Source organism: Perna viridis, chromosome 2 (assembly GCF_037379345.1).
Source record: "Perna viridis isolate PV_CMFRI_1.1 ecotype Kerala chromosome 2, ASM3737934v1, whole genome shotgun sequence".
Lineage (NCBI taxonomy): Eukaryota > Metazoa > Mollusca > Bivalvia > Mytilida > Mytilidae > Perna > Perna viridis.
In genome coordinates this window covers 51,055,776-51,077,638 of record NC_142446.1, presented here as the reverse complement: position 1 = coordinate 51,077,638, position 21,863 = coordinate 51,055,776, and the positions used below count along the sequence as shown (strand labels likewise).

The 21,863-nt window shown below is 33.2% G+C and overlaps 2 protein-coding genes across 6 annotated transcripts in view; one reads left to right on the top strand and one right to left on the bottom strand.

The window, feature by feature from the left end:
* Positions 1-281: 281 nt before the first annotated feature.
* LOC148625673 (uncharacterized) lies at positions 282-2,159 on the bottom strand. The gene has a single exon (XM_088571068.1). The coding sequence runs from the start codon at positions 2,142-2,144 to the stop codon at positions 282-284; it is 1,863 nt and encodes a 620-aa protein (XP_088427194.1). The 5' UTR covers positions 2,145-2,159.
* Positions 2,160-6,985: 4,826 nt separating this feature from the next.
* Positions 6,986-21,863, top strand: part of LOC148625672 (uncharacterized) — a 32,010-nt gene continuing 17,132 nt past the window's right edge. For 2 of the 5 annotated variants that reach the window (XM_088569343.1, XM_088569339.1), the window contains exons 1-3: positions 7,034-7,080; positions 7,468-7,485; positions 15,555-15,642. In XM_088569343.1, the coding sequence (XP_088425469.1) occupies positions 15,594-15,642 (49 nt within the window). In that variant the 5' untranslated portion in view covers positions 7,034-7,080; positions 7,468-7,485; positions 15,555-15,593. Of the gene's footprint in view, positions 7,081-7,467; positions 7,486-13,996; positions 14,037-15,554; positions 15,643-21,863 lie in introns of those variants that run through there. The other 3 variants (XM_088569342.1, XM_088569338.1, XM_088569340.1) reach the window with 2 other exon arrangements.

Below are 21,863 nucleotides of genomic sequence, written 5' to 3'. Positions count from 1 at the left end.
GTGATTCACTTAAAATATTAGGTTAATATGATCGATTCGACTTTGAACCGTATTAAAAAAAATAAGCCGCATTTGACCTCCATTCTTTCTTACTTATTGTTCACAGCAAACTCTTCAAAAGCATATTTGAAATGAACATTATGGGTGAAATATTTGTGATTTGTTTACTCGGGGAAATTCTGTTTTGACCAAGTATACCAGAGCTTATTTTTTTCTTCATAAAATGATAAATAAACCTTAGTTAAATCAATTTTAATACACAAGTATATTATTATTGTTCGCTATCTTTTCGCACTAGCAGCTGTTGCCATTCGTCGCCGTAACGAGAACAGTGCGCTTTCTTTTTCCTTGTCTCGTTTGATTTGCTCTTTCACCATTTTATGTGCGTCTTTAGTGCTCAAAAATTTTGAAGGAGCATCGATGCTGATTTCGGAATAAGAGTCACTTGAGACTGGAGTGAACCTCGATGGAAATCTTCTGTTAGGCGTCTTTGACCTTCTTGGCAATTTGTTGATTGATCCGTATCCCGTTGCATAACTAAGACTGCTTTCCGACCTACTATCTGGGCGTTTATTGTCAACCATTAGCCGCATAGTGTCGGTTTGCATATTTTCGACTGAACCTTTGAATGACATTGATGACGCTGATCGGTTAAGGGGTACTTGATTATGTTCATCACTGAACTTAACTCGATGTTGCGATGAAGAAAGCGATTTTTCACGTACATCGTGGATAGATCGAGAACGAAAAACCATATCACTAGGAGATGTCTTTTGATTTGAATCTGTGTTTATAATGACACTTGGAGGACGAGGTGACTCGTTTTTACCCCAGGCTTCCATAACTACTTTTATTCTATTTTGTATGATGTCCATATTATGTTTCTCTAAGTCTTGGTGAAGCTGCCGTTTAAGGTTTCGTTCGCTTAAGATTGGATCTGTATTTACATCATTTGTTTCATTCCTCGGTGAACATTGTGCTGACTTGCTCCTAGGACTTTGTATAACCGTTTGTTGCGCATGTTCGTCTTGTTCTGAAGTTAATTGTTTGTAGTTTCTGAGACAAACTTTGTATTGCCTCGTCTTTCTATTTCTAGCTTCTGACATTATTTCAGCGACTGTAGTTTTCTTCACCTTATGACCAAGAAGTGATTTCATAATTGGTATTTTATTATTTATTTTCATATCTGATGAGACTGTCGGTGAAAAATGGGAAGTTTTTTTCCTTACTAAGGCCATTTGTTCTTTATTTGGGTCTTTTGCCATAAAATAAGCTTGAACGGCATCTATTTGATGCATTGTGGGTGCCGGTTTCAGAACAAATTGTCCACACTTTTCTTTCAATTTTACGCATACCCCACCTTTAGTAAGTTCATCGAATTTTTTTGCCCTGATCATTATTTTTCTTGCCTTAGTTTGATCCAGTTTCATATCTACATGTCCATCTATCCCAGCTTCGAGATCTTCTTCTGGTAATTCGTCACCATTTTTCTCGGTGACTGCCGCTTTAATACTTCTCCAGTGACCCGTCTCATTTTGTTTTGATTCTGTGTTACTTGTCATATGCTTTAATTCTGTACTCGTTGCATGTTTTGGTTCTATATTTATTACATGCTTTGAATCAGAACTTTGGTGTTGCAAATTTTCAAATTCTAGTGAACTTGTAAAAGCAGAAAGTGCTAAATTTACAGTATCTTTAAATGCATTAGGTAAAACTGTATTCGGGCGTTCCTGTGGTTCAGGCTCCTCTGCAATGATAGGTACTGGTGCAGTAAGAGGGCGGATTTCTTCATCATAACCCGTCGAAGGTGCAATAAGGTCTTCATCGATAATCATGTCTAAACCCCAGGGGGTATAATTGTGAAAATCATCCAATACAACGGGCGACATCCGAACAAAATTTTCCATCAGTTTACTTCTGTTTTCAGTGGCCTTTGAAAATAAATCAGCACCATCAGAACGGTATAGCGAAAATTGACTGTTTAGCAGTTTTTCTTTTCTTAATTTCGTGAACTCTTTTCTAACCTCCTTCTCTTCTCTCAGATGACTATTCATTGTTTTGATAAAGTCACTGTAAAGTATGGCTACTTTCTTTTGATAATCCTTGATGGCCGACGTTGATACTGCCATCGTGTTGTCGTGCATGCTGATGTCAAATCCATAGTCCCTTGCTAATTTTGGCTTGTCCTCGACAGGAGCAACAGCCGCTGAAAAAAAATTAAGTTAAGATTTCTAAGGCCATTACACTTTCTTCATTTGGATTTTTCTATTATTTATACTCGTCCATATAATGTATTTTGTTCTAAAGCATTTGAAATCTCAGGAAAAAAACTACCTCTTTTAAAAGTTCCTTTTTGTTCCTGTGTATTATTGCAGTTATACGTGTATGTTTTTGTGAAACGAATAGTTTATAGTTTCATAGTTTTATACATTTTTTATTTTATTCAGTAAAAGGCTACAGTTATAGAATAGAAGAAGTTTGCAGATCTTTAGATGAATTTTTTTTTCTGCATGACGCTGTAAAGGACAAAAATAAAAACTTACCCATTTTGATGATAATTGAGGTTAGTCTTTAGTTTCCAGTTTGACCAAAGTTATTTTCTAACGATTTGATATAAGCTGTTAAAACAATTACCATGTGCATACTATTCGTATTAATAATGGAAAAGCAAATTGTTATTTATTTGATAGAATTCAAACATGAACCTTCGGATTATACAGGGATAATCCTTTTATCACAGTTGTTTTAATGTTAAACTGAGCTTGGAATCCGATTAGAGGACTAGGTTATAAAAGATTGACTTAAATCACAGTTCTCACTTGGTAACTGTAAGTGTATATATATGTATTATATTTGTATATGTAGATGTGCAGGGTCGATTTATGGTTGTAGGTCACAAACAAAAGTTCGCTTTTTAAAATTGGATGTGCAAATGAACTTGATAGGAATTCAAATATAAATAATCAATGACAAACGAGGTTGAACTGGTGCCTTATTTAAAACAACTTGCATGTAAACACATCGATGAACTAACAACATTCTTACTATATCCTCAAATCGTCCGTCCGTACGCCCTTACAGGGGCGGATCCAAACTTCTTGAAGAGGAGGGGTACCAAACCGGGGTTACTCAGAAAAGGGGTGCTAGGATTTTATTTGACATTTTTTGTCAATTTACACATAAAAATTACACATTTTCCAATAAAAAGGAGGGATGCAAACACCTGCATACCCCCTGTATCCGCCACTGCCGTACGTCATAATAATACCTTATTAGCCCAAATTAACTCCTGCAAGACTGCCAGGCCGTTCAATGAAATTAAATGCATGCGTATCTTTATGTTAGAGTTTGACATCGGATGTTTATGATATATGGAATGATTCTTTCGAATTTAGATAAATCAGATAAAGTGGTTAACATGCTGCAAAATGATGGGGATAGGCAATCAATGAGCGCATTTGTGGTTCTAGCCGGTTTTTTTTGTTTTTTTTGTCGATGATAAATTAAGACATTTAAAGCAAAATGTATCAAAACTCATCACAATTGAAAACAGACACTCGACTTGTGCTGTTGAAACGAAATAAAAACGAATTCTTCGATTCTTCAAGATAAAACATCATTCATGCTGATTTTTCTATTTGTGTCTGGAAACAGTCGTGTGGTCTTTCTAACATGATTAACTATGAATGAATTATTTATTAACAAAAGAATTACTTAATGAGCATTGGCCTCAAAGTACAGAAGAACTCCCCAAAGTAATTTCAGGGTTTTGACTTAAAGAGGTAGACCTAGGTTAAGGGACATAACTCTTACAAATCATTTTAAGGTTCGTGTATAGTATTTTACATCAATCTCATGTAAGCATCAAAGTAACTTGGATTTATTTTATTCTGTATCAAATTAATGCTTGATAGGCTTGGGTGAAAATGGATATGATACAACATATCAGTGATTTCAATAGTCATATTCCTTACCCTAGGTCTACCTCCATAATAGAAGATTGCTCAATTGAATAGAACATGATTGAAATAAGCAATGTATTTAAAGATACAGGGTAAGATGTCATAGGTTACCGAAACTAGAAAGGGAAAAATGGATTAATGATGACGTATTGGAATTGATAGGAAAGAAATTTCATGGTGCAAAAGGCTTACTGTCTGGTACTAACAACATTGATATGCATATCAGTCTAGAAAAGGATATCAACATAAAAACAAAAGAAGACATGGGACAGTTTGTTGGAAAAAAACATAAAGAGCAGAACAAGCAGCAATCTAAGAATTATGTATAAAATTACAGATGATATACGTGGTCAACAATAGGATTCGACATAAAACCGAAGGATGAAAATCTGTCAAAAAGAACGGAGGAATAACTTTAGAAGTAGACAGGGACAATATTCCCCTCATGCTCTGAATATTTTTGAAGACGAGTCTGATCCATTCCTTTGCGTCTATATTGCTGTAATAAACTCAATAGCAACAGAAGCATTGAATACTGACATCAGTCTCAGTATACAAATACTTATATTTAATAGAAATTTCTCAAAAGGAAAGGTGCCAATAGAATAGAAATAGGGAATAGTAAATACATCCCAATAGAATAGAAATAGAATAGAAATAGGGAATAGTAAATACATCCCCAAATTATCAGCTTACGGACATATATTGCTGAATAACAGTCTTTTATCTGTTTCTTGAAAGAGCAGAATAAGGCTGTATAGATTAGTAGATGATGTGGGTAAGGGATAACAATGTAATTGAACAAGTACAAGAACATGTAGAGCTATTGCACATTTTGGTATGCACATGTACTCGCGTTTCAAGCAAATGAATCACTACATTACAACTTTATAAGTTGTGAAAAGTCATCCACGGTCTATATGACAAATACTCCATCGGTATGTATTTGGAATACACGGAAAAAAATTAAAATCATTAGGGAATTCCAATGTAGGTACGATACTATGGATCGCTATGACTGCCGGTTTTATAACATCTAGAGGTAGACAAGAATTTACTATTTCTGATTGCTATTGGTTTGTTGGTATTCAATGGGACGTAATTGTATAAGAAGACATGAACATTGTCGAAAATATCAATCTAGTCGCCAACACTCAATAACATAAGCAGACAATTATTACAAAATTTTGATTAGAGAATTCATTTGCATATCCAAAGGATTCTGTTAACTAATTTGCATACAAAATTGACTTTTGTGACACAAAATTTACTTTTGTGTTAAATTTTCACTTCTGTCTGCACAAAAATTAATTTTAATGACAAAATTACAGGTTGCTAACTGATTTAATCAACATTTTGCATACATGCGCAATTTCATTTTTTTCTCATAAAACTGACTTTTGTTTTTTAATTTTCATATCAGGTAACACAAGTCCATTTTCTATGCAAATATGTTTATATTTGCATACCTATTTTGTCATGACAAAAATGAGTTTTGTCTACAAAATTGAATTTTGTCATGACAAAGATGAATTTTGTCATTACACAATTGAAGAGTTCATACACGTAAAACAAGTCTGTATAATATAGTTTTGTTCGACAAATAAAGCAAAACATACAGTGGCCAAAAATCCCCGACGGGACAGACGCAAAAAATGCGGTTGGGTTAAAGTACTTTGGCTTGATCACAAACCTTCCCTTGTAAAACTGGACCCTGAAAAAAAAAATTAATTTACATAATTAAACATACCTTAAAACCTGTTCAAAAAGTTCTGAGATCTTTGTTAGATTATAAGTTACACAAATGCACAAACAAAGGACTATATATACTAGCATTTAACTGACATGCCAGCTCCAGACCAGTTTAAACCTACGTGGAGAAGAAAAGTTGAGCGGAAAATAAGAGCATGGATACAGGAGTGAACTGGAGGTAATTGCAAAATTGGGACAAGACGTGTATCCCTGAAAATACGATAAAAATATGTAATATACGTAAAAAGAAACAAAAATAAACGAGCAACTCGGACTCCACTAAAAACTTGGAGCGTGGACCAGGTGCAGCGGTACGATAAGTGTTCTCTGCTTTTCCAGAAAAACCTGCCGAGTTGCTCATAAAAAGTCAAGCCCGGAGTAGACAAAAGAGGATAGGAAAAGTATGACATGTTGAACAAATCGGTTCTCATGGTGCAGATGGATACACCATAACGATCCACGATTTCATGATGACGATCTTAAAACGAGAACAGCGGATTCAAGTTAGCCTATTGACTGTATGCGGATGCCCATTCTATATGTATGTTAATTCGAAAATTCGTGTTCTGTCTTTTCATATACTTCCCGGAAGTTTCATGAAAATCAAGTTGGATTTAGGGATACAAAAGTGTGACGTGTGAACGGAAGAACGAAATGAAAGATATCCTAATCAATATATAGTAAAGTAAACATTATAAATGTCCAGTAGAGCGCCGTCAATACACCAATTTTCTTAAAGCTTCTGATACTCAAAACTTAAATGATCTTGGCTTTTCACAAATGTAAAAACTGTGACTTTTTTTCGTGCAAACTCGAAAATATGATTATTTTTCTCAGCAGCATTCAGAATTCTAAAATAAAGTGTTTGAAAAATCTATATTGTGAAGTAATGGGGGAAATATTGAATCATAATTTATTTTCAGTTCTGTCTATGGCTGCGGGAAAAAATGATCAAATTTGAAACAGTTTTATTTTGTTCAAAATAATTCCCACCCCCCTGTATAAAAATTGTTGACGCCGAAGAGATTGGGGTTCTGTGCCTCCAGCAATATGGCACCAGGTCAAAAAATAGCTTGTCAGACAACCTCTCACGTACAACTTCTAGGAGTAGATCTCGAGAGTTCCGATTAACCCTTTTTTCCTCGACTTTGGTTTATTAATCTCTTTCATATTTTCTTTGAAGACCAATTTATTTTGTTTGTTTTTCACACTTAGTCTTTCGTAATTTAGAATTGAAATGTAACCACGGTTGCTATTTCAACTCGCGGACACTCCTTTTCATTCCCGGTCGCTTTTTGTTACGACTGCAATTAAGGTCGATAACTCTAACCTACATGTATTTTGGCTTAGTTAAAGAAATTAAAAGGTAAGAGGAAATTTTTTTTCTAAAATTTATGTCACATAGCACGTATAGACAGTTTATACTAGTATTTCCGATTAGTTTAACAGATTACACTATTATGAAGTATAGAAACAAACAAAAATACACCAAACGTTTAGGAAACATATGATGTTTGTCATTAATATAGACATAGTGTGTACCACTGGCACTGGCTTCCAAACCAAACTGTGTATTAAACTTCGATCGGTTATGTACTGGCCTACTCGGTGTTGAAATCCGTTATTCCATACTTCGGATGGTTCTAAATAAGAAAACAGCTTGCCAGAATAAATTTTAACTAAATTCCTTTTAAATAAGGATTTACTCAAAACTTTCAACAACATGCTATTAACACAGTCACTTGAATTTTAGGGAATTTTAGGATTGAAGGTAAATATGTTAGTAGGACTATTGGCTCTACAATGATATGATATAGGCTAAGCTAATGAAGGACTGAGCTGTTTGTACTCATTGAGGGGCCTGATGGGGGAGGGGGGGATCTCATCACGATTCACAAGTTGATTTTTTTGTCAGTCGTGATCACGGATCACGAAAGTATAAGAAGAGTATCCCCAATCTATCTCGATAATAGTGATTCAGAAGCTGGTTGTTTGTGTTGTAGATTGGTTCAATTAAGCTACATGTACAATCAAATACATTACTGGCTCATTACTTGTTTAGGTGTTGAATTCTCCCAGGTTCTAAATTGAATTGTGCCACTTCAACTTTTTAAGCGAAGAAAGACAAGTCAATGGAATTCTTTATTTCCGTAATGGAAAAGAAAATCACGAGAACGAAATATATGTCTCAATCATGAAGAACGAACATTAAATGCCAATGAAAACGATTCACGAACAATGCTTTCATCACAAATCACGAAAAGTAAATCTGTAGAAAAATGGATCGCGATAGCGAAAATGCGCCGATCACGAAGAACGAAATTAACCCATGAGGCCCCTCCTCATTCTACATATGCATGTACAAATGTAGATGTTAAGATACAATAATGTAACCCTCCATCCATATACAACTGTACGTTCAATGTGAAGGTATGAGGATGGAGAGTTAATTATTGTATCTTAACATCTACATGTAGCTGAAATATGGCTGCTTTGGCGTTTAACACTAATCAATCAATCAATCAACCAACCAACATTTAATTTTTTTGATAATGCACTGTTATGGAACGCCATAACTATCTTATCTGGTCAATTATATTTATACGCGGTGCTGTTTTCTTTATATTCGATACTTTCTTATTTATACATGTATGTGGTTGTATTATCTTTATATGTAGTGGTTTTATCTTGATATGTGGTGGTTTTACCTTTATATTCGGTGGGTTTACCATTATATGCGGTGGTTTTATCTTTATATGCGGTGGATTTATCTTTATATGCAGTGGATTTACCTTTATATGCAGTGGCTTCATCTTTATATGTGGTGGGTTCATCTTTATATGAGGTGGTTTCATCTTTATGTGCGGTGGTTTCATCTTTATATGCGGTGATTTATTTATATATGCGGTGTATTTTTCTACATGAGCACTCTTCTTTATATGCTGTTTATACGACTTTATATGCTGTAAAAAGCTTTGATTATCTCAATGACATTATTAGACATCTGTCTATTTCTCAAATAGAACAATTAGGTGTAAAGGATAGAAATTACATCTGAAATACTTGCAGTATGGAAGTCGAAACCAAGTAAAAAAGGTGAAAATTTCGAGATTCCAAAAAAAAAAAAATAACACCCGACATTATTGGACATCTGTCTATTTCTCAAATAGAACAGTTAGGTGTAAAGGATAGAAATTACATCTGAAATACTTGCAGTATGGAAGTCGAAACCAAGTAAAAAAGGTGAAAATTTCGAGATTCCAAAAGAATTACTTGAAAACTTATTAGAAAGCAACTTTACAATTATATATACATGTATATGGACATCAGTAAGATTCTTTTGGTTTCTGAAAGTGTTCTGTGTAGAAAAATGAGGATGCACGATTTAAGTGAGCATGACTTTGATAACGTTAGCATATTTTAACACCAAATCAAAATAATAGAATGAAATGAACTATAGCAAATTAATTAGGGGATTCAGAAACAAGACTTAAAGTCTTATATCAATCCGTCTCTTGAAATCATGAATAATTATATTATTGATATATAGCATAGCTCAAAGAAGTAGTGCTCTAATGTTCATAACGTGCATTTGGTGAGTTAGATGCGAAGTGAAGAGGTTGATATAATTAATGCTCTAAGTATTTACTCTGGTCATAAGCAATTTTCAAAATTATTCAAAAGAAATATAGCTCTATAATTTAGGTTTTTAATTTGAAGTGTCGGCTCTGTATCAAAAAAAGGTTTGAACTTTGGTAAACATTTCAACGTTTTACTCATCCGACATCTCATCTGATCCAAATTACATGTAGTCCATGGGCTGAGAGGGTCCACCGTGCACCCCCAACCCCTGCCACTTACCAACTTCATGAGGAATTTTAGGTACCTTTATACCTCCCATTACCGAATCAATTTGTCACCAAAGAATATTCTCTAATTCTTTTTCAGTATAAGCCTATATTTGTACCCCACTGGCTCCAAAACTCTAGATTTTTATGACTCAATTGCTTTAACATCTAAGCCTTCGTGTGATAGCATGTGTAAACAAACTAAATATATTTAGATATCATCATATAGCCCAATGTCTTAGCTTTACAATGGTACCAAGAAAGTTGCTTAACACTTAGTGTTTTGGGGTTAAATGAAAAAAATGTACGCATACCCCGCCAAAAAATTGCTTAAATTGACATATTTTTCAATGTCAAAACCCCTAGAGTATTTATGCTTTAGTAAAAAATTGCTTATTAGGTACTTTCTGTTTAATATTATCAAAATTTATACTTCTGGGTATCTTTTGATGAATTTTGGCGATTTTCGTTGTCAGAATTTATCAAAAAAATGCAAAATTGGGATTCTCTGATTTTCCGTAAAAAGTCAGATGTATTCGATTCTTCAAGAAAAACTAATTTTCATGAAAGAATGTTAAAAAAATGTTGAAATTATTACACATATCCCTAGAAAACTGCTTTCAATATCAAACAGAATTCTCAATCACAGCATACCGACTCTGTAGTACTAATATTTTAGGCATTCATAAATTTAGATAAAGATGTACAAAACATATCTGATCAATTCAGGCGCTTAGATTTTCCTTTTAGGTTGACAATTACTATAAATTCGGAAAAATGGGAATTTTCAGAATTTCAGAATTTTCTTCTACATCACCAGTTATTGTCTTTTAGTCAGAATACTATAGTTTAAACTACTTTGTGATACGGTACATTATTATATTGTCTAAGCTTCAAAATGAGCCTAAGTAATAAATATTTGAACTTTTCCATGTCATGTTAGGTGAAAAATTGCCACCCCTACCCATGAAAAAAATGCCTCAACATGAATTGAAATGTTAATTTTTGGCATATAAACGTGAACAATAGACATGGTGGATATTATTGTTTGTAATTAGCGATGTATTCAACATATTTTCTCATCTCAGGCACAATTTTTTCAGTTTCAATGAAAATAATAAGTTTTTTATTAGAACAGGAATTTTTGGAATTTCATATTTTCTTCAATTTCACCGGTAATTGGCATTTTTTCAAGTACCCTACTTCAAACAATCTGTTTTGTATATTCAAATACAATTATATAGTGTATTAACTTTCTAATGAGCCCAAGTAATACATATTTTAACTTTTCAAAGTCCAAATAGGTGAAAAGTTGCCACCCCTACCCAGGAAAAAAGTACATAAACATGAACCCAAATGTTAATTTTTAGCATATAATTGATGTAAAAAACAAGTTGGTACTATTGTCTTAATTATCAGTGTATTCAACATATACCTGCTCATTTCAGGTGCATATTTTTCAGTTTCAGTATGACAATATTAAGAGTTTTTCATAAAAAAGGGATTTTTTGGAATTTCATATTTTCTTCCATTTCACCGGTAATTGGCATTTTTTCAAGTACCCTACTTCAAACAAGCTTTTGCATATTCAAACACATATATATGTAGCATCTAAGCTTTCTAATGAGCCAAGGTAACACATGCTTTAACCTTTTCCAGGCCATTTAGGCGAAAGAATGGTACCCTATATCCACTAAACCACAATTCGTTTGTGGTACATGTAAATCAGCATTTTTTAAATTTGGTGTTGGATGCATGTATGACAATCATTCATCGTAGCTGCTTCTTTGAAACCTTATCCTTATATGTGTGTAAAAATAATGTTAGCAAACAAAATCAACTCATGTTAACACTGATATTTTAAACAAAAATTCACAATTTATGTGCTAAAATGCTTGATAATCTGTCTGATTCTTAAATTTCCCTTTTTAAATATTTTGTCTTTGGGACAAAAAAAGCATATTGGCTTGACAATATGATTGATACAAGAAGATCTCCATAATAAATACCAGATAGACATTGTGTACAGTTCGTGTATGCTATAAATGATTATTTTCCTCCACATTGGGCAGAATTTATTGGGTAGAGGGTACCATTCTTTCGCCCAAATGACCTGTAGTAAGTTTGATTGTGTATTTCCTTGGCTCATTAGAAAGGTAAGATGCTAAAATAAATGTGTTTGAATACACAAAAGCTTGATTGAACTAGAGTAGTTAAAAACAATGCCTGTTACAGCTGATACAGAAGAAAATATGAAATTCCGAAAATTTCCCATTTTAAGAATTTAAACTGAAAAATGCTTGCCTGAATGAGAAGATATATTAAATACATTGATATTCAAAACACAAGTACCCAGGATGTCTTTTATCGATTATATGCTTAAAATTTACATTTTGGCCCATATGTTGAGGTATTCTTTTCATGGGTGGAGGTTGCAGTTTTCCACCTAACATGACTTTGAAAAGTTCTAATATTTATTACTTGCGCTCATTTGAAAGCTAATACACTATACGATTGTACTTGAAAAAAGTTGCCAATTATAGGTGAAATTGAAGAAAAAATGAAATTCCGAATATTTACCATTTAATGAAAAACTCATTATTTTCACATCGAAACTGAAAAATTTGTACCTGAGATGAGAAGATGTGTTGAATACTTCGATGATTAAAACAATAGTACCTAACATGTCTATTGTACACCGTTTATATGCCAAAGTAACATTTCAGTTCATGTTGAGACATATTTTTCATGGGTAGGGGTGGCCTCATTTTTCTATACAGAACACTTTCAGAAACCAGAAAAATCTTACTAATGTCCATATATAATTGTAAAGTTGCTTTCTACTAAGTTATCAAGTAATTCTTTTGGAATCTCAAAATTCACCTTTTTTACTAGATTTCAACTTCCATGATGCAAATATTTCAGACTTAATTTCCTCATATCCGATCTATCCTTTACACCTAAATGTTCTATTTGAGAAATAGATAGATGTCCAATAATGTCGGATGTTATTTTTTTCCTTGAAAAATGATTCCACAAGACTCTTGAAGCCTAATTTTAGCAAAATTTCCTTGATTTTTTTTCACAATGTGCTGTACAAAATTGATCATGTTTAAAAGTTCTGAACATTTAAGCCTTGCATTGAGATAATCAAAGCTTTTTACAGCATATAATGAAGTTTAAACAGCATATAAAGTCATATAAACAGCATATAAAGAAGAGTGCTGATGTAGAAAAATACACTGCATATATAAATAAAACCACCGCATATAAAGATGAAACCATCGCATATAAAGGTAAATCCAATGCATATAAAGATAAAACCACCGCATATAATGGTAAACCCACTGAATATAAAGGTAAAACCACCGCATATCAAGATAAAACCACTACATATAAAGATAATACAACCGCATACAAGTAAGAAAGTATTGAATATAAAGAAAACAGCACCACGTATAAATATAATTGACCAGTTAAGACAGTTATGGCGTTCCATACACTGTTATTATGTTATATATATTGCTTCTGGACTTATTAATATTAAAACATATTTCCGAAATACTCTGATACATGTACATGTAGACTTTGTACAATGTAGGTGACATGTACATCTAACGAAAATGTAATTAATGATGCAATAAGTTGTATCACATGGAGATCTAGAGGCAAGGATGAAAGTACTAGGGATTAAACACTGCTGCAAAATTTATTTTTGTACCAGTAGATACATGTACATGTACATATTTATTTTGCAATTTGATTATGTTTATAGTTCAATTTTGAAGCTACACATGTAATTTATTTCACACTTTTTACTCACTTAAAGATATGTTCAATTAATATGGAGTACATGTAGGCATTACCTATATCAGCGACCACTGTGAGTTTTACCATACACGTGCCGTCAGTGCAAGACTTGTTAAAATAATAATAAAATGGTAGAGGAAGTTAAAAACCCCCCTGGGGTGTGGGTTGGATGATAATATTTTATTTGCAAATGCAATATTTTTATTTATAATTCAGTAGCAAGCAAAATCAATATTTTATTTGAAAATCTGCCTTGCCCTTGTTAAATGATGGGGAAATATATTTTTTTCTATACATTTTTCCAAAATCTCTGGCCATCCCCCATTTTCCCTCACTTTGTCATACTTAACAATTTTTATCCCTTAAGGGCATCTCTAGCAGCATCATTTTCAGTTTTAGGAGGTCAGATTAATTTGTACAGATGCCAGAAATAATACAAGTCTCCACACATGGTGGGAATATTTTATTTGTATCATGTGACATAAACAAAGTTCAGACGTAACTGACAGCTGCAAATTCCAAAAAGAAAATAATTGCCTTTCCTTTCTTAGGAAAACCATGCTTCGATTTGGTTAATACAATTTGAGTTATATTTTTTTGGGAGGATGGTTAGGTTCTTGACAACAGCAACAGTGGAACACTACAGTGGAGATACATGTACAATGTACGTACATCCACATTTTTTCAGAACTTTTTTATGAAAAACATCATATTCATTTCTTTATTGCATCTACCCCAAAGAACTTTAGATAAAGGATACTACAGACACTGTAAAGTCAGCCTCATATCTCGACCTACACTTAGAGATCGATGGTAAGGGAAAACTATTGACCAAACTTTACAACAAACATGATGACTTTTCATTCAGATTTGTCAACTTTCCTTTCATCAGTGGCAACATTCCTTCAGCACCTGTGTATGGAGTTTTTGTATCACAACTCATACATTATGCTAGAGCATGCTGTAACTATGCAGGCTTTTTGTATTGTGCTAGACTTCTTACAATTAGGCTTCTGGAACAGGGTTATGTTGCTAAAAGATAGAAGTCATCACCACAGAAGTTTTATGGTCGTCATTATGAACTCGTGGATTGTTAGGGTGTACCAATCTGCACCATGAAAACTGATTTGTTCAACATGTCATAGTTTTCTTTTCTCTTTCATCTACCCTTGACTTGACTTTTTATGAGCAACCTGGCGGGTGTTCTAAAAAAAATGAGGACCCTTACCGTACCGGTGCACCTGCTCCATGCTCCCAGTTTTTAGTTGAGTCTGAGTTGCTCATTTACTTTTGTTTCTTTGTATGTATTATTTTAGTTACTTTATGTTCTTTGTTGTGTATGTCTGTTTTCCATGTCTGGTCTTTGTCCTTGGATTTCATTCTTTTGATTACCGCTATAACCTTGGTTCCCTTGATTACTCTTTAACAAGTAAAACAATTAGAAAGGCTTAAAAACTATCAGAAAAGATGAAGATATTTTTACTTAAACATAATCTTAACCTATATATATTTTTATTTGTTTGATTTAAGGAAGCGTTGAATTTTCACTTTTTGTTACTTCAGGGACTTGACTTTTTTCATTAGTATATTCAGAAACCTAAGGGATATTTATATTGTACATGCAATAACCATAGAGCTCACAACGTTTCATGATGCTCTCTATAAAAAAGACTTAGTCAAGGCAAATTATTTTCATGTTTTTCCCTCACCGTAAAATTAATGAAAATAAATTGCTCATGAAAATAAGTTGGATTACACTATGAAAAATCTAACACTATAACTTTATAATTTAATTTGATTTGTAACCTTTCTGTTTTGTATAACCTGGCTTGGTGCTATGAAATCATTAACACCAATTATTCTGCACTCAATGATTCAAATAATCCAAAACAAAGTATTGTTTTGACTATGAATCAACGTTTAATATTTTGACTGCCATTCATTAGAAATTGAATTTATTATAAGTTTTATTTGGCCCAAACAAGGTTTTTTGAAATACAAATTTAACCTGTCCAAAAATTAGAAACATTGCTGAAATATGTATAGTCTGTATGTATCATTGTTACCCAAATAATGCATTGGTATAGCCACAATGACGTGTACATGTACATGTAAGTGATAATTTAACGTCATTGTTGCCTACGCATTATGATAGACAATCTCATTATTATCACCATTTTAGAAAGTGTATCCCCCACTACGCACTGAATCATGGTAAATTATGGAAAAAGATGTCAGTAGACAGTATCAACATGTCACTATAGAAGCAGGTATGTTACAATGTAGTTTTGTAGGAAACTTATGCTATCAACATGTCACTTTAAGGGCAGGTATGTTAGTTTTGCAGAAAACTTCTGCTATCAGCATGTCAGTTTAAGAGCAGGTATGTTAGTTTTATAGAAAACTTCTGCTATCAGCATGTCAGTTTAAGAGCAGGTATGTTGGTTTTGCAGAAAACTTCTGCTATCAACATGTCACTTTAAGAGCAGGTACATGTATGTTAGTGTTAGAAAAACTGCTGCTATCAAAAGGTTACCTTAAGCAATATTTTGATATCTGTTTCCACTTTCTGAGTATGTATTGTCACTGTCGGACAGTCAGGGCCTAATCTAGACATCAATTACAAAGAGAGTTAGTAAATTCTGTTTTAAAAATAGCAACATTTACATTTTTGTCTATGTAATCTACTACAAAAATTTCTCCCTGTCATGAAAAGATGGAAGAATTGAGCACAAGCAAGGAGATCTCTATCTAGATTAGGCCCTACTGTCAGTTGATACACTCATAATTTTATCTGGCTTTTATGTAAACATTTTATTTCTAATGCAAGCATTTCATTCCACCTAAATTGCTTATGTAAAAGAAATGTAAATCTAGTTGTACATTCTATGTCATTTTGGCAAGCACAATAATGAATGATAAATTTTGAGTAGGAATTGAAAGAGGCAATAATTAATATTTTACTTTAGACCCATTGGATGCAGATGTAATAGTTTTTGTTATTTGCTTGGTGTACATACATGTGATAAAGTAGTTCTTTCAAAACTGATCAGTATGTTCACTGGTATGATTCATATTTGGTCACTGGTCAGAACAGATACTGATGAAGTTGGTTAGTTATTTTTTTTGTTTTCAGGATTTTTTTTTTTTGTGACAGAAAAAAAGGAGTACTGGACTAAGTTTTCTTTTAAATAACAGTTCAAGAAAGATCATTTTATATTGAATAAGACATCAGAGCTTGGAAACAAATGTTTTGTCTTGCTTAATGTGTCAGGGTTGACACTTAACTTTACTACATACAAAATGTACGTGAGAAAGATAAATTATAGTCCTTGATGTAGGGGGGTGGATATGAGGGCTCCATGCCCCCAAGAAAATTTTTAAAAATTCTGCAATTTGAATATTTTGGAAGGCATACATGTGCATGTGTTTTAGAATTTATTTTCTCACTAGAAAAATGAAAAGTAATCAGAAAATATTTTTGGTACCTCATAGATTTTAAAGCACCTTTAAAGCTGAACTACATGTACTTTCACTGTTAATTGAGCTTCAGGTTTAGTGCAATATTTTGTCCAAACCAGTTATGTCTATGATGAACTGTAAGTCCATATAGAAATTAATATTGTGTCCACACACACTGCAGTTTTATCATGTTGAGCACTGATAAATTCCTCATTTAAATTGTGTAAGATTAATGCTTTTATTTGCTGACAAAAACTATCATACAGTTTGTACATGTAGTATAATTCACAAATTGAAGTACATGTATATAACATTCCAAACTGGGAACACAGAGCTATCAGTGGTGGTTTCTTGTCAAAAACTCATTTTACGTTACAATACATTAGCCTTTATATCTTACTCATTAAGACCCTCATTTTACAGCGAGTAATACAGTTAACTTCAAGGAGTAGCGTTGGTTTTCCCTTGTTTGAATGACCATTACCTGATGAAATGCCTTAGTAAACTGGACAATAAGCAGTAATATTTGAACTTAAGGTATTTTGATCGAAAGTTGTTCAGCAGTTGATCATTGTATTTTTGAACTGGAACACTTTCCTGAACTTTTACTACCAATTGGGAAAAATTCATTTTATTTTGGATAATGTATTAGCTATTTACTTTGGACATATTTGGAATTTTCCCTAGGAAAGCATAATTATTTTGGAGGTAATTTAGGGCAAATGATATAACTTTGGTGTTTTTGAAAATTAAATACCCTGTTTGGTACTATATGTATAAAGCTAACAATTACACTACTGAAATAAACCAAAAGGGTTGTCATTACAGTGGTAGATCCAGGGGGGTTCTAGAGGCCCCCCCCCACCCCCCTTTCAAAATCTCTAAATATTCCTTTCGGTGTTTTTTTCTTTTTTTTCTTTTAAAGGAAAACTGAATGTCAAGTTTATTTAATATATTATTATAGATAATGTAGTACATTAGCTTTATGTGTTAAGGCTTAAGCTATAATGTTATTATGATTTTAGTATAAGTAGCATTACTTACCTGTTTGTTAAACTTACCTTGGTTACTTTTACATAGAACTTGTTATTCATATTTCATAGAAAAAAAAACTTGTTAACAATTACAATTAATTACTTTTAAAGTGTTATCAATGGTTATTTTCAATTACTTTCAATTACATTTCTCCGAAGGCAACAAAAATTCTATAATGCTCAGCCTATTTAATCAGAGAAAAAAAAAACATTTATACAATTTCAAATGCCAGATCAAAGTGTTCTTCACATATTGACTAATCTTAAATGTCAGAGTTGCACTTTATAATTAACATCTTGTGAAAAGCGTCATCACAACGTTAGGTGTCAGACTTACAAATTGTACTGATCTCAAGGTGTCTTTCAATTTCAACCCAACTTCTATGTATGTTCTATTTAAGTGTTGTGTTGTAAGAATTGTTTTTCTGAGGGTGTTACATTATATCTAGGATCAAGAATGTTTAGAAGTCATTTTTAAAGTATGGATTCTCTACAAGGAAAAATGGTGATTATGTTTAAGTCATCCTCTATTCTAATGTGCCATTAGTATCCTTTTGCTTTTGTTCATTTTTTTGTATTTATTTAATGTTTTTGGTCAAGGTTATGCTGATTGTTCTATTCAGTTTCTAGAAAAGCAGAGGACGATTACCCTACAGGTGCACCTGGTTCATGCTCCCAGTTTTTAGTGGAGTCCGAGTTGCTCATTTGCTTTTGTTACTTTGTATGTATGATTTTAGTTACTTTATATTCTTTGTTGTGTATGTCTGTTTTCCATGTCTGGTCTTTGTCCCTGGATTGCATTCTTTTGATTACCGCTATAACCTTGGTTCCCTTGATTGCTCTTTGTCATATTTACATTGTTCATTTTGATGTTTCCTCTTACAGAGTAAGAGATTTTTTTTTACTTCATCTTTCAAAAAACTAAATTTTTTTTAAATGGTCATCTAGTCAACCGGTGCAAGTAACACACATTAATTGTGTTTATAGTTGTAATTAAGTCATAGATATGAAAGGTGTGGTATAATGCCTCAGGTTATATTGTAGAAATTTTATGGTTTGAAACTTAAATTAATGAAAGGGCTTAATTAAAACAAAAATAATAATTGTTGTGAAGTGCCTTTAAAATAAAATGTAAATAAGAATAATGAATAAGTGAACAGTAACCATGTCTAAAAGATAAAAAGGACTACTTACAAATAGAATGTAAAAAAATAAAGAATATGGGTCAAAATTTTTTGAGGAGAAAACTGACAACTGCAAACCCATACCACAGAGATAAAGTGCCCTTCAAAATTTTCGATCATTGTAAAGATGTGGCAAATTCAAGATGAAAAATTATTAAATTGTATATGAGCTGACAAAAAGCAATTGAAGACCAGATTACGGTGACTAAATAATGCTGGTTTTTACATTCATTCAGAAGGTTTGGGCAGTCCCAAGAAAGGTGATAATATGTTGTTTTAGGAACTTTTATTGTTTTTTGCCTGAACATGTTTCCAAAGGGACAGTTACTGTCATGTCATCAACATCAAGGTTTGCCTCCTGAAAATGTTCACCGACTGGACAATGCTTCCATTGGTGACGCTTTGTTTGTGTTCTACAAAAGATCACCCAAGCTCCTATAGGTCTCTCCAACGTAAACCACTTTACAGCGTTTGCAAACCACAGCGTAAACGACATTTTCTAAGGTACAGGTGAAACCGTTTTTTAACTTAAAGACATTGGCTGGCCTGTTGCCCTCGTCAGTTTCCCTAGTAAAAGGGCATGTTGAACAGCATGGTCACTAACAGTGCTGGTGCCTTTGTAACTGTCAGGGGACGTCTGGTGGCACTGTAGGCAGTAATTAAAAGTGAATCGATGGATACTGGCGACATTTATTCCTCTTTAAGAACTATGGATTTAAAGTTGTGAATCAGGATATTTTGGATTTCAACATTGTGAGGATGATATGTCAAGATCAAAGTAACACAGTCACTGGTGTTTTTCACGCTCTTTTCCATAGACTCAGACTGTGAAGTTGACATGATCACTTGATCCAGAACTTGGTTCAGATAGCCTCTCTTTACAAAAAAAGATTTCATTGTGTCACATACAATCCTAAAATCTTGGTCATCGCTGCAAATACGTCAAAGCCTTAGAAATTGTGACTTGGGAATGGCATTTTTGTATGAGTAAGGATGACAGGACTGATCATTTAAATAACAATGTCCATCTGTGGATTTATAAAAAATGTAGTTGAAATTTTGCCATCTTTGATTTTACAATTGATGTCAAGGGACAAAAAGGCTCTCCTGGGTTATGTTGAACGTATATTTGATGGCTGGATGGTAAGAAGAAACAAAACCGATGAAAGACGCCAAATCATGTTCTTTATGGGAGGACACACCAAAGATATCGTCTATGTATCTTTTGTAAAGATCTGGTACAGGGCCTATGTAATCAGAGAAAATTTTTTCCTCCAGGTAGCCAACAAATAGACAAGCAAAGCTGGGTCCCATTTTGGTTCCCATTGCCACCCTGACTGAGTGGCCATAGTGTTAAACTGTTTGCCATCAAAATGAATGGTATTAAAGTTGAGAACAATTTTGACAAGCCTTAAGACAATGTCAGTTTTGACATAAGGATTTGGTCTTTTGTCGAGGAAATGTCTCAAAGCAATCATAGCATCATTATTTGGGATGTTGTGTACAAGGCTGTCACATGCATAGTGAAAAGTTTGAAATCTGAACTGAGGCTAAAAAAAAATAAAGAAAATTGAGGACATGATTAGTGACCTTAATATATGTAGGTAGGTCCTCCACGGTGGGCATGAAAATGTCGTGAAGAAAACTAGAAATGTATTCAGTAGGACAGCTACAGGCTGAGACAATCAGTCTCGTAGGGTTCCTAATTTATGTATTTTGGGAAGTATATAAAAGTGGGATGTTTTTCGTTTAGATACAACCATATTGAGGGCTTCTTTTGGAAAATCCTGATTATCTGTTGATGTTGAAATAAATTCCTTGATTAATGTCTGATTATCTTATGTATTACATGTATTAGACCAGAGCTTTTTGTATAATTTAGAATCTGAAAGTTGAAAATCCCCCTCTGAGACATAGCATTGAGCATCCCAGGCAACTACAGGTCCACCTTTGTCCACAGCTTTGATGACAATGTCTGTATGCGACTTGAGATGGCAGAGGACAGCCTGTTTATCAGTACTCAAGTTGTGTCTCTTCAGGGCTTTGGTGTTTAAGTTGTCAATTTTGCTTTTACTAGTTCTAATGTACTGATCTAGGATGGGGAACCAGTGAGGTTTAGGAGTGAAAACTGATTTTTTTCTGTTGAATTTAAGAAAATGAAAGAAGACTGCAGCGTCAGAGACTTCTGAATGGTCTTGACAGAAAAGTTGTGCCTATAACAAGAGATGGCAGACGAAATCCTGGAGGTCAGTTTGATTTTGGAATGAATTGGCCACAAATTAGGTGAACGTTTTGTAGAACATAAACAAAGCATCACCAATGGAAAGGATATTCAGACTGACTTTTTTTTTCAGTTTGTTTTTATAAGATTTCAATTAAAATTCACTTATTTGTTTAAAAGAATTACAAAATAGCAATAAATATATATAATAATTAAGATAATCAAATGATTATTTTGAATAACCAAAATTTAATTACTCATACCAAGAATGCTGTATTTATTTGTTTCACACACTCGTTAAATCAGAGCTTGATTATATTTTGGTTGTTCGCTCTTTCAAATGCATTACCCTATTAGTCAGTATTACCTCAGATTGATTAGGGTTGCTTTAATCATTACAACTGATTTTGATGTACAAATGTAGAATAATCCATGTCCTTCATAAAGATAGATTTGTTGTTCTTTCCAGTATACCTGGTCCATGGACAGTTTTCTACATTTATGTTGAGTCTTATTTGCTTTGTACAAAATATGCACATTTTGCATTAGTTTCTTAAGGAGGCAGACCTAGTGTAAGGGAGACGACTCTG

Coding starts and splice junctions, on each gene's coding strand:
- LOC148625673 (XM_088571068.1), bottom strand. CDS start 2,144: ATGCACGACAACACGATGGCAGTATCAACGTCGGCCATCAAGGATTAT.